Genomic DNA, 12,744 nt, shown 5'->3' on the forward strand with positions numbered 1-12,744 from the left:
AGCCATTGACATTGTGGTGCCCCTAAAAGATGTGACTTCCATTGAAGGCACCAAGTCTGTTTTGGAAACTAAGATCTCTGCTCAAGATGTTGGTTCAGTCAAATGGTATCACAACGACAAACCCATGATGGCCAGTGACAGGATCCAAATGGTGGCAAAAGGAGCCAAGCAGCGACTTGTGTTTAACAGAACTTTTGCCTCGGATGAAGGACACTACAAGCTGGTGGTTGGGAAGGTCTCCACCAGCTGTAGTCTGACTGTGGAACGTAAGACAGACTGATTTTTTATTGTAATTGTTATTGTGTTTGGTTTGCTCATTATATACTGTGTGAAGGTAATACTATTTAGGCTCATGTTATTATTACACTTTGGTTTTCCACAGAGGTTCACATTGTGAAACACATGGAGGACAAAGTGTGCTCCGAGTCTCAAAACGTCACCTTTGACGTTGAAATTTCTCATGATGGTATCGATCCAGTCTGGACCTTCAGGAACCAACAGCTTAAGCCTGGACCCAAATACAGGATGGAGTCTAAAGACAAGGCTCACTCTCTGACTGTCATCGACACCATGAAGGACGAGGAGGGACAGTACACCTTCCATGCCGGTGAAAAAACTTCCAGCGCTAATCTCACTGTCTCTGGTAAGTTTTAGCGTCCGTCATCAGCATCAGCTTTTCTCTACTAGATAGTTCAGAACCGCCTAGCATAGGTCTGTGAACATACGGCTTTGTTGTGTTTCCACCAGGTGGCGCCATCACCCGTCCCTTGCAAGATGTGACTGTAGCTGAGTCACAGACTGCAGAATTGGAGTGTGAAGTTGCCAATGCTAACGCTGAGGGCAAATGGTTGAAGGAAGGTCAGCCAGTGGACTTCAACGACAATGTGGTGAGTGAGGTAAAGGGAGCTGTCCGACGTCTCGTCATCGTCATCACGCGACCTCAAGATGTGGCCGAGTACACCTACCAAGTGGCCAACTCTAAAACCTCCGCCAACCTCAGGGTGGAGGGTAGGTTCTTTGGTCTTGACGAGTCAACGCATCTGCTGACACAGGCAGTAAAAATCATCCTGAATTTATGCTCTCCTGTCTTTCGTTGCACAGCGGTGAAGATAAAGAAAACTCTCAGGAACCAGACTGTGACAGAAACACAGGAGGCGGTGTTCACACTGGAGCTCACCCACATTGATGTTAAAGGAGCTCAGTGGGTCAGGAACGGTGTGGAGCTGCACAACAGCGACAAGTATGAAATCACTTCTGAGGGCACGGTCCATACGCTGAAGGTCAAGAACTGCAACACGCAGGATGAGACCGTTTACTCCTTCAAACTGGGAAAACTGACCGCCAACGCACGACTAAACGTTGAGAGTAAGTGAGAATGTCTTTCAAATCTCCAGTTCAGCTTCAAATCTCCTTCTGCCTATTTGTCAGTTTTGACTCTCTTTTGTCCTTGCAGCCATCAAGATTGTGAAGAAGATCAAGGATGTAACATCTCTGCTAGACGGTACCATCTCCTTTGAGATGAGTCTATCACATGACAACATCCCGGTCAGGTGGATGCATAAAGGAGTGGAGCTGAAGTCCAGTGACACATGTAAGATCCTCTCGGAGCGCAAAGCTCACAAACTGGTCCTCCAGAACGTGGACAGCAGCAGTGAAGGAGAGTACACGGCATTGGTTGGGCACTTGCAGTGCAGCGCCACACTTACCGTCGAAGGTACGCAACACATTTATCAAATGTTACATGTGAGTGGAGTAGAATCTCCTATCAATCCATTCCTGGAGAAAAAAATGTATGTTACTTAAGTCCTATAGATATTTTTGGTCCTGCAATTGGCTGGCGACCAGTCCAGGGTGTACCCTGCCTCTCGCCCAAAGTCAGCTGGGATAGGCTCCAGCATACCTGCGACCCTAGTGAAGATAAGCGGCATAGAAAAATGCATTGATGGATGGATGCATATGTTTTGTCATATCACCTTCTCTTAACAACTCTTGTTTATGATGATCTTTCTTTTGGAAGAAGTGGTGCAAGAAAAAGTTCAATACGTGCAGTCAGTTATTTGATGCTCACTGAACTGAGCTCTCTTGATGTACACTGACGACTTGTGTGATGCTATGCTTATACTGTGAAGTTTTATGCAACTTTAAAGACAATTTTTTAAAATTCCAATTTGGACTGCCTAAGGGGCATTCCACATTAGAGGTTACACTGTATGACAATATAAAGTGACATTATAGTATTTTGGGCTACGGTTGTCTTGTAGTGAAATCATCAAAAGGCTACCGTATCCAGTCAATCTAATCAAACATTACAGTATTGCACTTTGTATTTAGTGTTCATCTCTTGAAACATCTTTTCAGCTCTTCGCGTGACTAGACCCTTGAAAAGTGTGGAAGTGGCTGAGACACAAGTGGCCACCTTTGAATGTGAAGTGTCTCACTTCAACGTCCCCTCCACCTGGCTGAAGGACGGTGTGGAGATTGAGATGAGCGAGAAGTTCAGGATCGTGGTCCAGGGAAAACTCCACCAGCTGAAGATCATGAACACCAGCAGGAATGACTCAGCCGAGTACACATTTGTGTGCGGGAATGACCGAGTGTCTGCCACACTCACCGTCAGCCGTAAGACCAAAATTGTTTCAACATTGTCCACAGGGTCTGTTCCCAGTTCACACACACAATAATTGACTAGATTTTTTCAATCTTGTCTAGCCGTCTTGATCACCTCCATGCTGAAGGACCTCAACGCTCAGGAGCGAGACACCATTACCTTTGAGGTCACCGTCAACTATGAGGGCATCACCTACAAATGGCTGAAGAATGGCGTTGAGATCAAGTCGTCGGACAGATGCCAAGTCCGAAGCCGGCAGCTCACGCACTCGCTAACCATTCGTAATGTTCACTTTGGGGATGGAGGAGAGTATCAATTTGTGGCTGGCTCTGCTGCCAGCGCTGCCAACTTGTTTGTCGAAGGTGAGTTCAGTAAAAAGCACAACATGATCCATTATGACATTAGAAAGTTTCAACAATAAATACAGAGAAACACTTTGTGAACGCCAGAAAACCCCAAACACCTCCGAGACAAATTCGCATTTCTCCATTTGAAAAGTAAAGAAAGATCTATAACATTTAACAATCAAAGTACAGTGCCTTGCAAAATTATTCACCCCCCTTGGATGTTTCAGCATTTAATTGTGTTATAAATGAAATCATGTTTAATGTAATTTGGCTTTTTTGACAAGAATTTGCACAATGGTGTAAATTAATTTAAAATATATGAATCTGTGTGGCTATGTCTGAGTGAGGCTGGCACAAGTAGGCATTTTTTTGCCATTCCTCCTTGCAAAACAGCTTTCAGGTTGCTCAGGTTAGGTTGCTCGAGGATAGGGTGTGAACAGCTCTTTTCTGTCCAGCCGCAAATTCTCCATTGGACTGTTGTCTAAGCTTTGACTTGGCCTCTCTAGAACATTTACTTTGTTGTCTTTGAACCAGTGTTTTGTGTGGCTTTAGCTGTATGCTTGGGGTCATTGTCTTTCTGATATTTTTCTGCATATCATATCATGTTCCACTCTACCTTGACAAGTCTTCCAGTGTCTGCTAGTGAGAATCAACAACATGATCTTGCCATCACCATGCTTCACGGTGGAGATGGTGCGTTTGTGGGGATGTGCAGTGTTTGGTGTTTGCCAAATAGCGTTTAGTCTGATGACCAAAAAGCTAAATTTTTGTCTCAGATCAAAGAACCTTCTTCTTTCTTCGAGAAAATTCCAGGCGAGATTTCATGTGAGCTTTTTTTGACAGTAGCGTTCTCTTAAGCACTCTTTCATACAACTTTGTCTTGGACAGTTGTTGCATGTACAGTCTCTCCCATCTGGGCCGCTAAAGCCCTTAACTCCTTCAGAGTGGTCGTAGCGTCTTGGTGGTCTCCTTCACCAGTCTTCTTCATGCCCAAGCACTTTTTTGTGAGGACAGCCAGATCTAGGCAGATTTAGAAAAGTGCCATATCCTTTCATTTCCTAATTGTGGATTCAACTGAACTCCATGAGATGACCAATGAGTTGGAAATCTTCTTGTAGCCATCTCATGGCCTACACCTTTCAATTATAGTTTCTGTGAGTTTCTTGGACTGTTCTTTTGTCTTCATGTTGTAATTGTAACATAAGTGCTAATAAACCAGAGACTAAGTGTACTCAGATTAGCTCTATTTCACTAACTGTGGCACTGCAAGCATCAGCTAGCTGGATCTCTGTTGAATTAGGTCAATCACTTTAAAGTGGGAGACATTATATTTGATATTCTAGATTATATATTTGTAATTGACACCAGTTTATAAAAATCTGTTTTCATTTGAAAGGAAAGGAGCTTTTTTTCAAATTCTTGTCAAAAAGCCAAATTACATTGACCATGATTTCATTTATAAAAGCAATACAAGGCTAAAACAAGAGAGGTGAATATTTTTGTATGGCACATTAAGTCATGAATCAACCACAAGCTGTATCTTTGAAGGGACCAAGACATGATTCATCAACTTTCCTTAAATACGTTATATGTTGTTTGTAATAATTTTTACATTGTTAAATTTTTGAAAGCGAACTGTAAATTTTATAGTTCATGGCACAATCCATGACGAGCTAGCTCTTGCTGTTGCGTCTCATTTCGGGAGGTGACGCAATTAGAGTACTGTCACTCTGGTAAACAAACATAGCAGTGTACGAGACAGAGGATGTTTACAGTGATTATATTATATTTTAACGATGTGTCAGTAGTTTTCAAGGAGAAAAGAATGGAGAAACATTTGGAGATGAAACAGAACTTGCAGAACATGGACTCTTAATGAGTGCAAAGAGGTCTTTATAGACTTTTTTTATTGTATATTTTGCCGCCACTGCCGTCAGCCACAGTATCACTGCCAAAAGATGTTTACATAACATGTATAATACTTTGCAGCCTTGTCGCTATTTTGGAATAGTGTTTAGAAGACATTATGTAAACAAGACATGACTTACTCTGTTCTGTGGAAACTTTGATGTAGTGGTCGTTCTTGTCTGTTTTTTTTCCTGAGTCCCGCCGGAATATCATCCTTTTTCAAAATGCGTTTATACAGTACTTTCAAACCAAATGCTTCTTGTAAAGGTGTTCCTTCAAAGCGGTCATCAGTGAAATGAAGACTGCAGAGAACAGAAATCAAGGTGGGCTTCCATTTGTCTCTTGTTCGACAATTGCTTTGACAATTTTTGTCTTAAACCTTCCTCTTTTGGAAAAGAAAACAAACTTACAGTATCACTGTGAACATCGAGCAGCAAAACATTTTCCCATGACTACTATTTTGATAAAAAACATACTGAACCAAGTCGACGATATACTGTAGCTCGAGAAGCATTTGTTTACTCTGCTTTAGCTGAGAAGTGTTACCCCGATGACTTCGCTTTCGGAATGAGGCTGAACTGCGACAGCTTGTTCATCATGGGTGGCGCCCATCCATCCATCCATCTTCTATGCCGCTCATCCTCACTAGTGTCGCGGGTATGCTGGAGCCTATCCCAGCTGACTTCAGGCGAGAGCCGTGGTACACCCTGGACTGGTCACCAGCCAATCACAGGGCACATATAGGCAAACAACCATTCACACTCACATTCATACCTATGGACAATTTAGAGTCTCCAATTAACCAACCTAACATGCATGTTTTTGGAATGTGGGAGGAAACCGGAGTACAGGTGGCACCAGGTACTATAAATGTAATTTTTTCGAATTTACCGTTCGCTTTAAAAAATCAAACAATGTAGAACATAATTACAAACAACATATTTAAGCAAAGTTGATAAATCATGTTAGGGACCCTTTAAAACCACATATCACACATGATAACTACTGTATATAATTTTTAAAAACAATTCAAACGATACAGAAAAGGCTATAGTCTTATTTTGGATGGCTAGACATCATCTAAACCAAATAACATTGCTGCATTTGAGGTTGAACCTCCAGGCCAGTTAGTTTTCTCTCCATGGAGACTCGCTTGTGCTGACCACTGAATCTATTTCCTGCGTCCAGCTCGTGTAATTGAGTTCACCAAGAAGATCAAAGACATAAAGATCACAGAGAAGAAGAAGGCAATATTTGAATGTGAGGTGTCTGAGCCAAACATCCAAGTTATTTGGATGAAGGACGGTCAGGAGCTGGATGTGTCAGAGGAAAGGTACGGTGCTGTCAGTGCAGATGTTGAACAACTGAAGGATCTAAAGATTTGGAGCTGAAGGCCCTTCTGTGCTCTCTGCAGGTATGTCGTGACGGCAGAGAAGTATGTTCACCGGCTCATGATCCAGACTGTACGCATATCAGATGCTGGAGAGTTTTCGGTGGTGGCCGGCTCGAGTGTGTCAAAGGCTCAGCTCACTGTGGAAGGTCGAGACATCCGCATCTCTGAGCCAGCTGAACGAGTAGTCACGGTGAGTTTTCACATTGTTATTTAATAGACATTTTATTGTCACACTCCTGGCAAACAATTACATAGTTTCTGATAACAGTCAGGTTAGAGTTTACTGGAAGACACCAACAAACAATAACCCTGCCGGTCTCTCCTGCAGGTTCTGGAGAAACACAGAGCAACTTTTGAATTTGAGGTTAATGAGGATGACGTGGAAGGGCGGTGGCTGAGGAACGGCGTGGAGATTCAGTTCTCAGCAGAGGAGCGGTTCAGCTATGTCGCCATTAGGAAGCTCCACCGTCTCACCATCTCTGAAACCTACAGGAGCGACACTGGCGAGTACACCTTCATTGCCGGCAAGAACAGAAGTACAATCAACCTGAGAGTTAACAGTAAGTCCAGGAAGATTCTGTATGTCAAGGTTAAAAACTGTAAAGCTCTCTCAAGTAAAGTTTTCTCCTTTCCTGGTCACTAAACCTGTTTTTCTCTGTATGGTCCAGTCCCGGAACCGCCTCAAATCCTCCGCCATATGGAGGCCCAGTCAGTGGAGGCAGGCAAGCCGGCTCGCTTCTCTGTGCAGGTGAGCGGCGTTCCTCAGCCTCAGGTCTTCTGGTACAAGAACTCGCAAGCGCTGTCTCCGGGCTTCAAGTGCAAGTTCCTTCATGATGCCAACGAGCACACCCTGCTGCTGATCGAGGTCTTCCCAGAGGATGCAGCCATCTATACATGTGAGGCCAAAAACGACTATGGCGTCGCCACCAGTACTGCTACGCTCAACGTGGAAGGTAGACTGCTTCGTCCCTGAACCGATAACTGGTCCACTTAAGACATAATGTGTATTCAGCTTGTGTTTGTGTCGCAGTGTTGGAAGTGGTTTCTCCAGACTCTGCTGCTTCTGTTGCCCCACCTGTACTCATCTCACCCATTGCCAGCACTTCCACTCATGAGGGAGAACCAGCTCGCTTCCAGTGCAGAATTCGAGGAGATGGTATGAAACACAACCATCACTAAAAAGACAAATTCCTCAGTCAGGGCTCAGAGATGCTGTCATTGAAAATGACAGTCAGCGCCAATACATTGTATGGTAGCTGTTAATACCGTGAAGACACGATTTTCAGTGTTCTTTCAGTCATTATCTTGTCATCTAAATATTAATGATCTCGGCATCTTTACTTGTCCAGATGTGAAGATCAGCTGGTTCCACAAGGAAAAGGAGATCAAACAGTCAGACTTCTTCCGGATGTCTCAGTTTGATGACAGTTGTCAGTTGGAGATCGCCAGAGTTTACCCGGAGGATGAGGGCGAGTACATGTGTGTGGCCAGCAACAATGGCGGAACTGCATCCAGCTCGGCCACCCTCACGCTGGACGGTAAACATTTTTAAAAATTTGAAATTTTCAAATTGAAATGATGGTAAAGCATGAACAATCAAGGTCACAGGGCAGGTTTGTCATGTGGAAATCAACAAAAGCTTGCCAACGCTGGCGTTAAGATCAACTAACATGCTTCCTTTCAGGACAAAAACAATTACTGGACACTCCCACCGAGTGGCATGTCTCCACTACACTCAACAGTCAACAACCCGCCACTAGCCAAAAGCCAATTTTCATCCGCCCGATCACAAGCTGCTCAGTGCTGCACGGGGAGGTGGCCCGCTTTCACGCATGTCTGTCCGGCACACCCATGCTGGAGATAAGCTGGTTCCACAACCGGCAGCCAATTCATCCCACCAAGAACGTGGTGTTCCATTATGACGAGGTGACGAGCACCGCCACCCTCATCATAGTGGACGCTTTCCTTGAGCATGCGGGCCAATACACCTGCAGGGCGGCCAATCCCGTGGGAGAGGCCGCCTGCTCAGCCATGCTGGTCATCTCCAATGCAGAAGAATTAGAAGGTAAATTCCAGAAAAGTTGGCTGCTGCAAGATCCCTTCACTCTCCTCCAGCTGCATTTTGTTGTCCCCAAACCGAGCACGTCTGTCATCAATTAATCATTAAAATCATCAATCTGTTAATTTAACATGGTTTTTAAGTATCGTCAGGCAAGGTGGCGCTACCAAAGAAAGTAGTTTCTCCTTCATTTTTTTAGCAAAGGCCAACCAAGGAAAAAAACACTGGGTGAAGTCCTGGTGTCACTTGCCCACTTTGGACTTGAGATGCCTGTTACTCTTTGGAAGTTCACACTTTGGTTTGGTTTTGACTAAAACGAACCCTGGTGCGTTTGCTTTGCTTGGCGGTTCGTTTGGTCAGGAGTGAATACAATCATCTGAACCTTGCTGCGCGCCAAACAGGCAGAGAGATGGCGTATTGGTCCGCTTGGAAGATAACTCTGGTGCAGTTTACTAGAGGTCAGATGTGAGCGCTACATGGACCAAAAACACAGACTGGCATTAAAATTACAGCAAAAAGCACGATGAAATCACAATCACAAATATATAAAAGGAAATGCGTTGGAAGCGCTGTCTCTCTCGCTTTGTCACTCTCTCCTTCCGTGTGATGCGTGTGACAGAGTGCTTCACTGATGCATCCACTGTCAGGTGGGGCACAGGAAGGGTGCTCTATAAAAGTACAGTATATTTTAGACGCTTGTGAAAGATGAGCTGGTAAAAATAGCAAAATTGATTTTTTTTTAGGGCTGTCAAAAATAACGCATTAATGACCGTATGTACATTATTTAATGAATTCCATTAACATTAATGAATTAATTAACGCATGTGCATCAAGGCAAACCACACCTCTCTGTTATAATGGCAGATGGAGGCACAGTGTAGTGTCCCATATTTACACAGAGTCTGACGATCTTTTATGACTTTATTCTGACCACAACACATCAACAGCAGCGTAATTCCAGCACCATATATGTACTGTATATCCAACTTGCAAAAATGTTTCTCTGTCCCTCTGAGGAACACACCTTCCTCCTGCAAGGTGCATTCAGACACTCCAAAGTCAGAACATCACATCTTTATTATCTGTGTATGTGTGCTCTAAATAAACTAACACTTAAAGTAACTTACTTTTGATGGTAAACATAATCATTAAACTCACTTATTGGTTCATATAACGCACACAAACCATGAACACCTCCAAACTATCACCATGGTCTCCTTGCTTGCCAGGCGCTGTTCACATATGATAATACATTCTTCGTGACTCTTAATTCAGAAGTACAATTTGCTGCATTTAAGTATGCTGGGAAATGAGATAAAATACACTCAAAACATGTGAATTCTACTTAAATTACGCGGTGTCTTTGAACGCAACCCTTCATAATAACACGTTTAAAGTGCGATTCAAATGGTCGGCTACTATTAAAGAGACTACTGTTAGGCAAATCCATTTTCAGACATGTGGTATCTTTTAGCTACATTTAAATTTGTAGCTGTTAATACATCCAAATATATATAATCATGTCCTGTCATTAATCTTTCTGTTACTAAAATACAGGAAAATTTGGGTTTATTTCAGACATAGTTGCATATCATGATTAATCATGATTAATTGATTTGAAAACTGTAATTAATCGGATTGAGCATTTTAATCATTTCACAGCCATAATATTTGACCTATTCAATCCAGATTGTTGGTTTGGAAAATTTGAGTTTCGTTCCTGCCCAGTCATGTTCTTACTTTATGCATATGGTCGTTACTGCGCAGCCTTTGGTCTGAAGACAAAAACACCAATGTGAATGCGAGGCGAATCCCGCACAAAAGTGCCCAACGTGTGTGTTTATTTAATTTGTCTTGCACCAGAGAACCGAACCACATGTACGAACGCAGCCTTAGTCTAGTTCTTTTTTAACTTGTGTTTGGAAACAACCTCTAATCCCTTTTTTGTTCACCCTCCTCCCCCACAGGGACAAACTCACCTCTTCACTGTCCTTCACCGTGTTTCCCTTCTCCCTTGCAGGAAAAGCGTGCATGAGCTTCACATCACTTTCTTGTGTCCTCTTTTATTATTTTTTTACTCGTTCATATACAAACATCCTTGGAAATTGGGGAAAATAAGAACCTGTCCTCAGCTCTTTGCCTCAAAACACTGTAAAGTATTCAAAGCTCACATTTCACATTAGCCTGAGACAGCAACAGGTTCTTTTTTTCCATAAAATGATGACATGACACAATGGCAACATGGGGAGAAATCATGTTTCCTATAAGTGTGAAGACTGAATCTGAATTTGGGTCTCTTTTGTCCACAGTGAGTCATGTGAGAGAGCAGATCGAAGCCACTATTGAGCAGGAGGTCAAAGGTAAGGTGCACCTCAATATCTGTCACAGATGCTTGCTGAATTGGTCTCTCACTCTGAAAGTGGTCTGTTGGTGGGGATGCGTTTTCAGGCAGCATCGCAGATGGCTGGCAGAGTTTGAAAGTTGGCCATTAAGTTGAAATGTTCTGTCCAATCACACAGGAATTTGCATGTCATCATGATGTGTCATGGTTCCCTGCAGACGAGCACCAATTGCTTGTACCACTTTTAGACATCTGCATCCACTTTTATTTTGGCATGAGGGTTCTTCAGATCTTTGGCTAGAAATGTTTGAGGTTGTGTCTTTCGCAGGTCTCTGATGTGCACTTTCTAAATAATCTAAATAATAAATCATTATCTAAATAATAAATATTTCTTATACTGGCTTGCAGATAACGAGGATGTGACTCCTGTGGTTTGCAATCATAACAACGCCAGTAAACTATATTAGTTCGAATAAACGCCTTCTCACCAAATTTACCGCTTCATCTGCTATGTTTTGCTGTTGACACATCATTCCTCTTATGTAAGGACTAGAAAGGGCGTTTATTCTCGTGTCTGCAAGTCAGGTAAGAAGTATTCAAACAGAAAGGCACTACAATTATATGGTAAATAATTGATTATTAGCAGCCCATCTTGGAATTATGTTTTGTAAACCATTTTATATAATAATTTGTTTTTAAGAAATTTCCACAGAAGAAGGATCAAAACTTCCTGCAGGTTTCTAATAAAAAGAATCAAGTCTTGCGTTTATTCGAACAAATATGGTGAGTGGAATTATTTCTTCTGGCATTGTGACTGCATGCATTTAATATTTCCATTAAAAAGTCATACATATACTTTTCTCAGTTTTAACCCCACAGGCTGAGTTCTGACAAAATGATCTATTTTCTCCACAGAACTGTTTTTTCACCACAGCAAGGACATGCTCAGCACTGCTCCGCAGCTTCGAGGAGCATTCTCAGACACAGAGGACTTCCTGGACCATGGCATGGTGTCAGCCAACCGCTGCCCCAGCAGAACCTCCTCCATCAGCTCCTGGACAGAAAACATCAAACCTTCTTTCACCAAGAAAGTCAAGTTCCAGTCAGTCCTGGAGGGGGACCCTGTTGTGTTTAAGTGTAAACTGGTCGCTTGCCCTCTGCCAACTATTCTGTGGTTTCATAATAATCGGTCAATTCCCAAAGAACATAGGCGTAGGATCTGCACTGAAAGTGCAATGCACATACATACAAGCAACTTGATTATCGATAGTGTTAAAGAAAAGGACTCTGGCAGTTACAAGGTCATGGCAATAAACACAGAAGGCTCTGCGGAGTCCACAGCATCACTTTTGGTATCACTGAGGGAAGAGCAGTCGGCAAACTACCTCGGCTTTATCCGCCGCTCTGCCAAGGCACACGAAAGCATGGACACTCTGGCCGAGCAGAGGAAGGACAGGAAGTTTAGGGTGGACCTCAGGTATGTCGGATCTCCGTTTGACAAGATGTCAAAGGTCCATCGGGGGCGTGCTTGGTCAAAGAATGCTTTGGTGCGTACCGTCTACTTTCATTCAAGTTCCTTTTCATGTAAGGAGGACTCTCACAAAGAGCCTAAGCATCTAGAGACGGCCTCGGAGCGTGCCCCCTCTCCTCCCCCAATGTTTGACAGATCTGATCGCTTTAATGACAGATTTAGTGACATTTACTGTGACCGGGGCACTGGGGCTCGCTTCAGTGACAAGTTGAGCGACCGCTGTAGCGATCGATACAGTGAAAGGTTTAGTGACACTGAGAGTCTTCATAATGAGGTAAGAACTAAACTCACCACTCTACAAAGAGCTGTCAGGCAAAAGAAGAGGCTTTCTATCTCGACCATGTCTTCCTCTGAGTTTGAGTCAGAGTCAGTAGCCAGTGAGTCCAGCTATGCAGATTACATGGAGCGACTCAAGGTCAAGCCGGCATTGCTTCCTGATGTACAGCATTTTAAAAAAACATTTGATTTTGGAGAGATTCAGAGCCCGTGTGTGAGCAAGGAGACTTCTGAGCCACGTGTGAGACATTCATTTGAGCCTCAGTCCAGAACCAGAGCCA

The 12,744-nt window shown here is 43.3% G+C and overlaps 1 protein-coding gene across 1 annotated transcript in view; it reads left to right on the plus strand.

Moving 5' to 3' along the window:
- The window catches only part of ttn.2 (titin, tandem duplicate 2), a 195,375-nt gene that overhangs the window by 23,107 nt on the left and 159,524 nt on the right, over positions 1–12,744 (plus strand). The window contains exons 28-41 of the mRNA XM_054786449.1: positions 3–266; positions 383–643; positions 748–1,008; positions 1,102–1,365; positions 1,454–1,714; positions 2,359–2,619; positions 2,710–2,970; positions 6,052–6,196; positions 6,278–6,446; positions 6,585–6,816; positions 6,925–7,209; positions 7,287–7,412; positions 7,606–7,794; positions 10,625–10,675. Of these exons, the coding sequence (XP_054642424.1) occupies positions 3–266; positions 383–643; positions 748–1,008; positions 1,102–1,365; positions 1,454–1,714; positions 2,359–2,619; positions 2,710–2,970; positions 6,052–6,196; positions 6,278–6,446; positions 6,585–6,816; positions 6,925–7,209; positions 7,287–7,412; positions 7,606–7,794; positions 10,625–10,675 (3,030 nt within the window). The remainder of the gene's footprint in view (positions 1–2; positions 267–382; positions 644–747; positions 1,009–1,101; positions 1,366–1,453; positions 1,715–2,358; positions 2,620–2,709; positions 2,971–6,051; positions 6,197–6,277; positions 6,447–6,584; positions 6,817–6,924; positions 7,210–7,286; positions 7,413–7,605; positions 7,795–10,624; positions 10,676–12,744) is intronic.

This window comes from Dunckerocampus dactyliophorus, chromosome 9 (genome assembly GCF_027744805.1).
Source record: "Dunckerocampus dactyliophorus isolate RoL2022-P2 chromosome 9, RoL_Ddac_1.1, whole genome shotgun sequence".
Lineage (NCBI taxonomy): Eukaryota > Metazoa > Chordata > Actinopteri > Syngnathiformes > Syngnathidae > Dunckerocampus > Dunckerocampus dactyliophorus.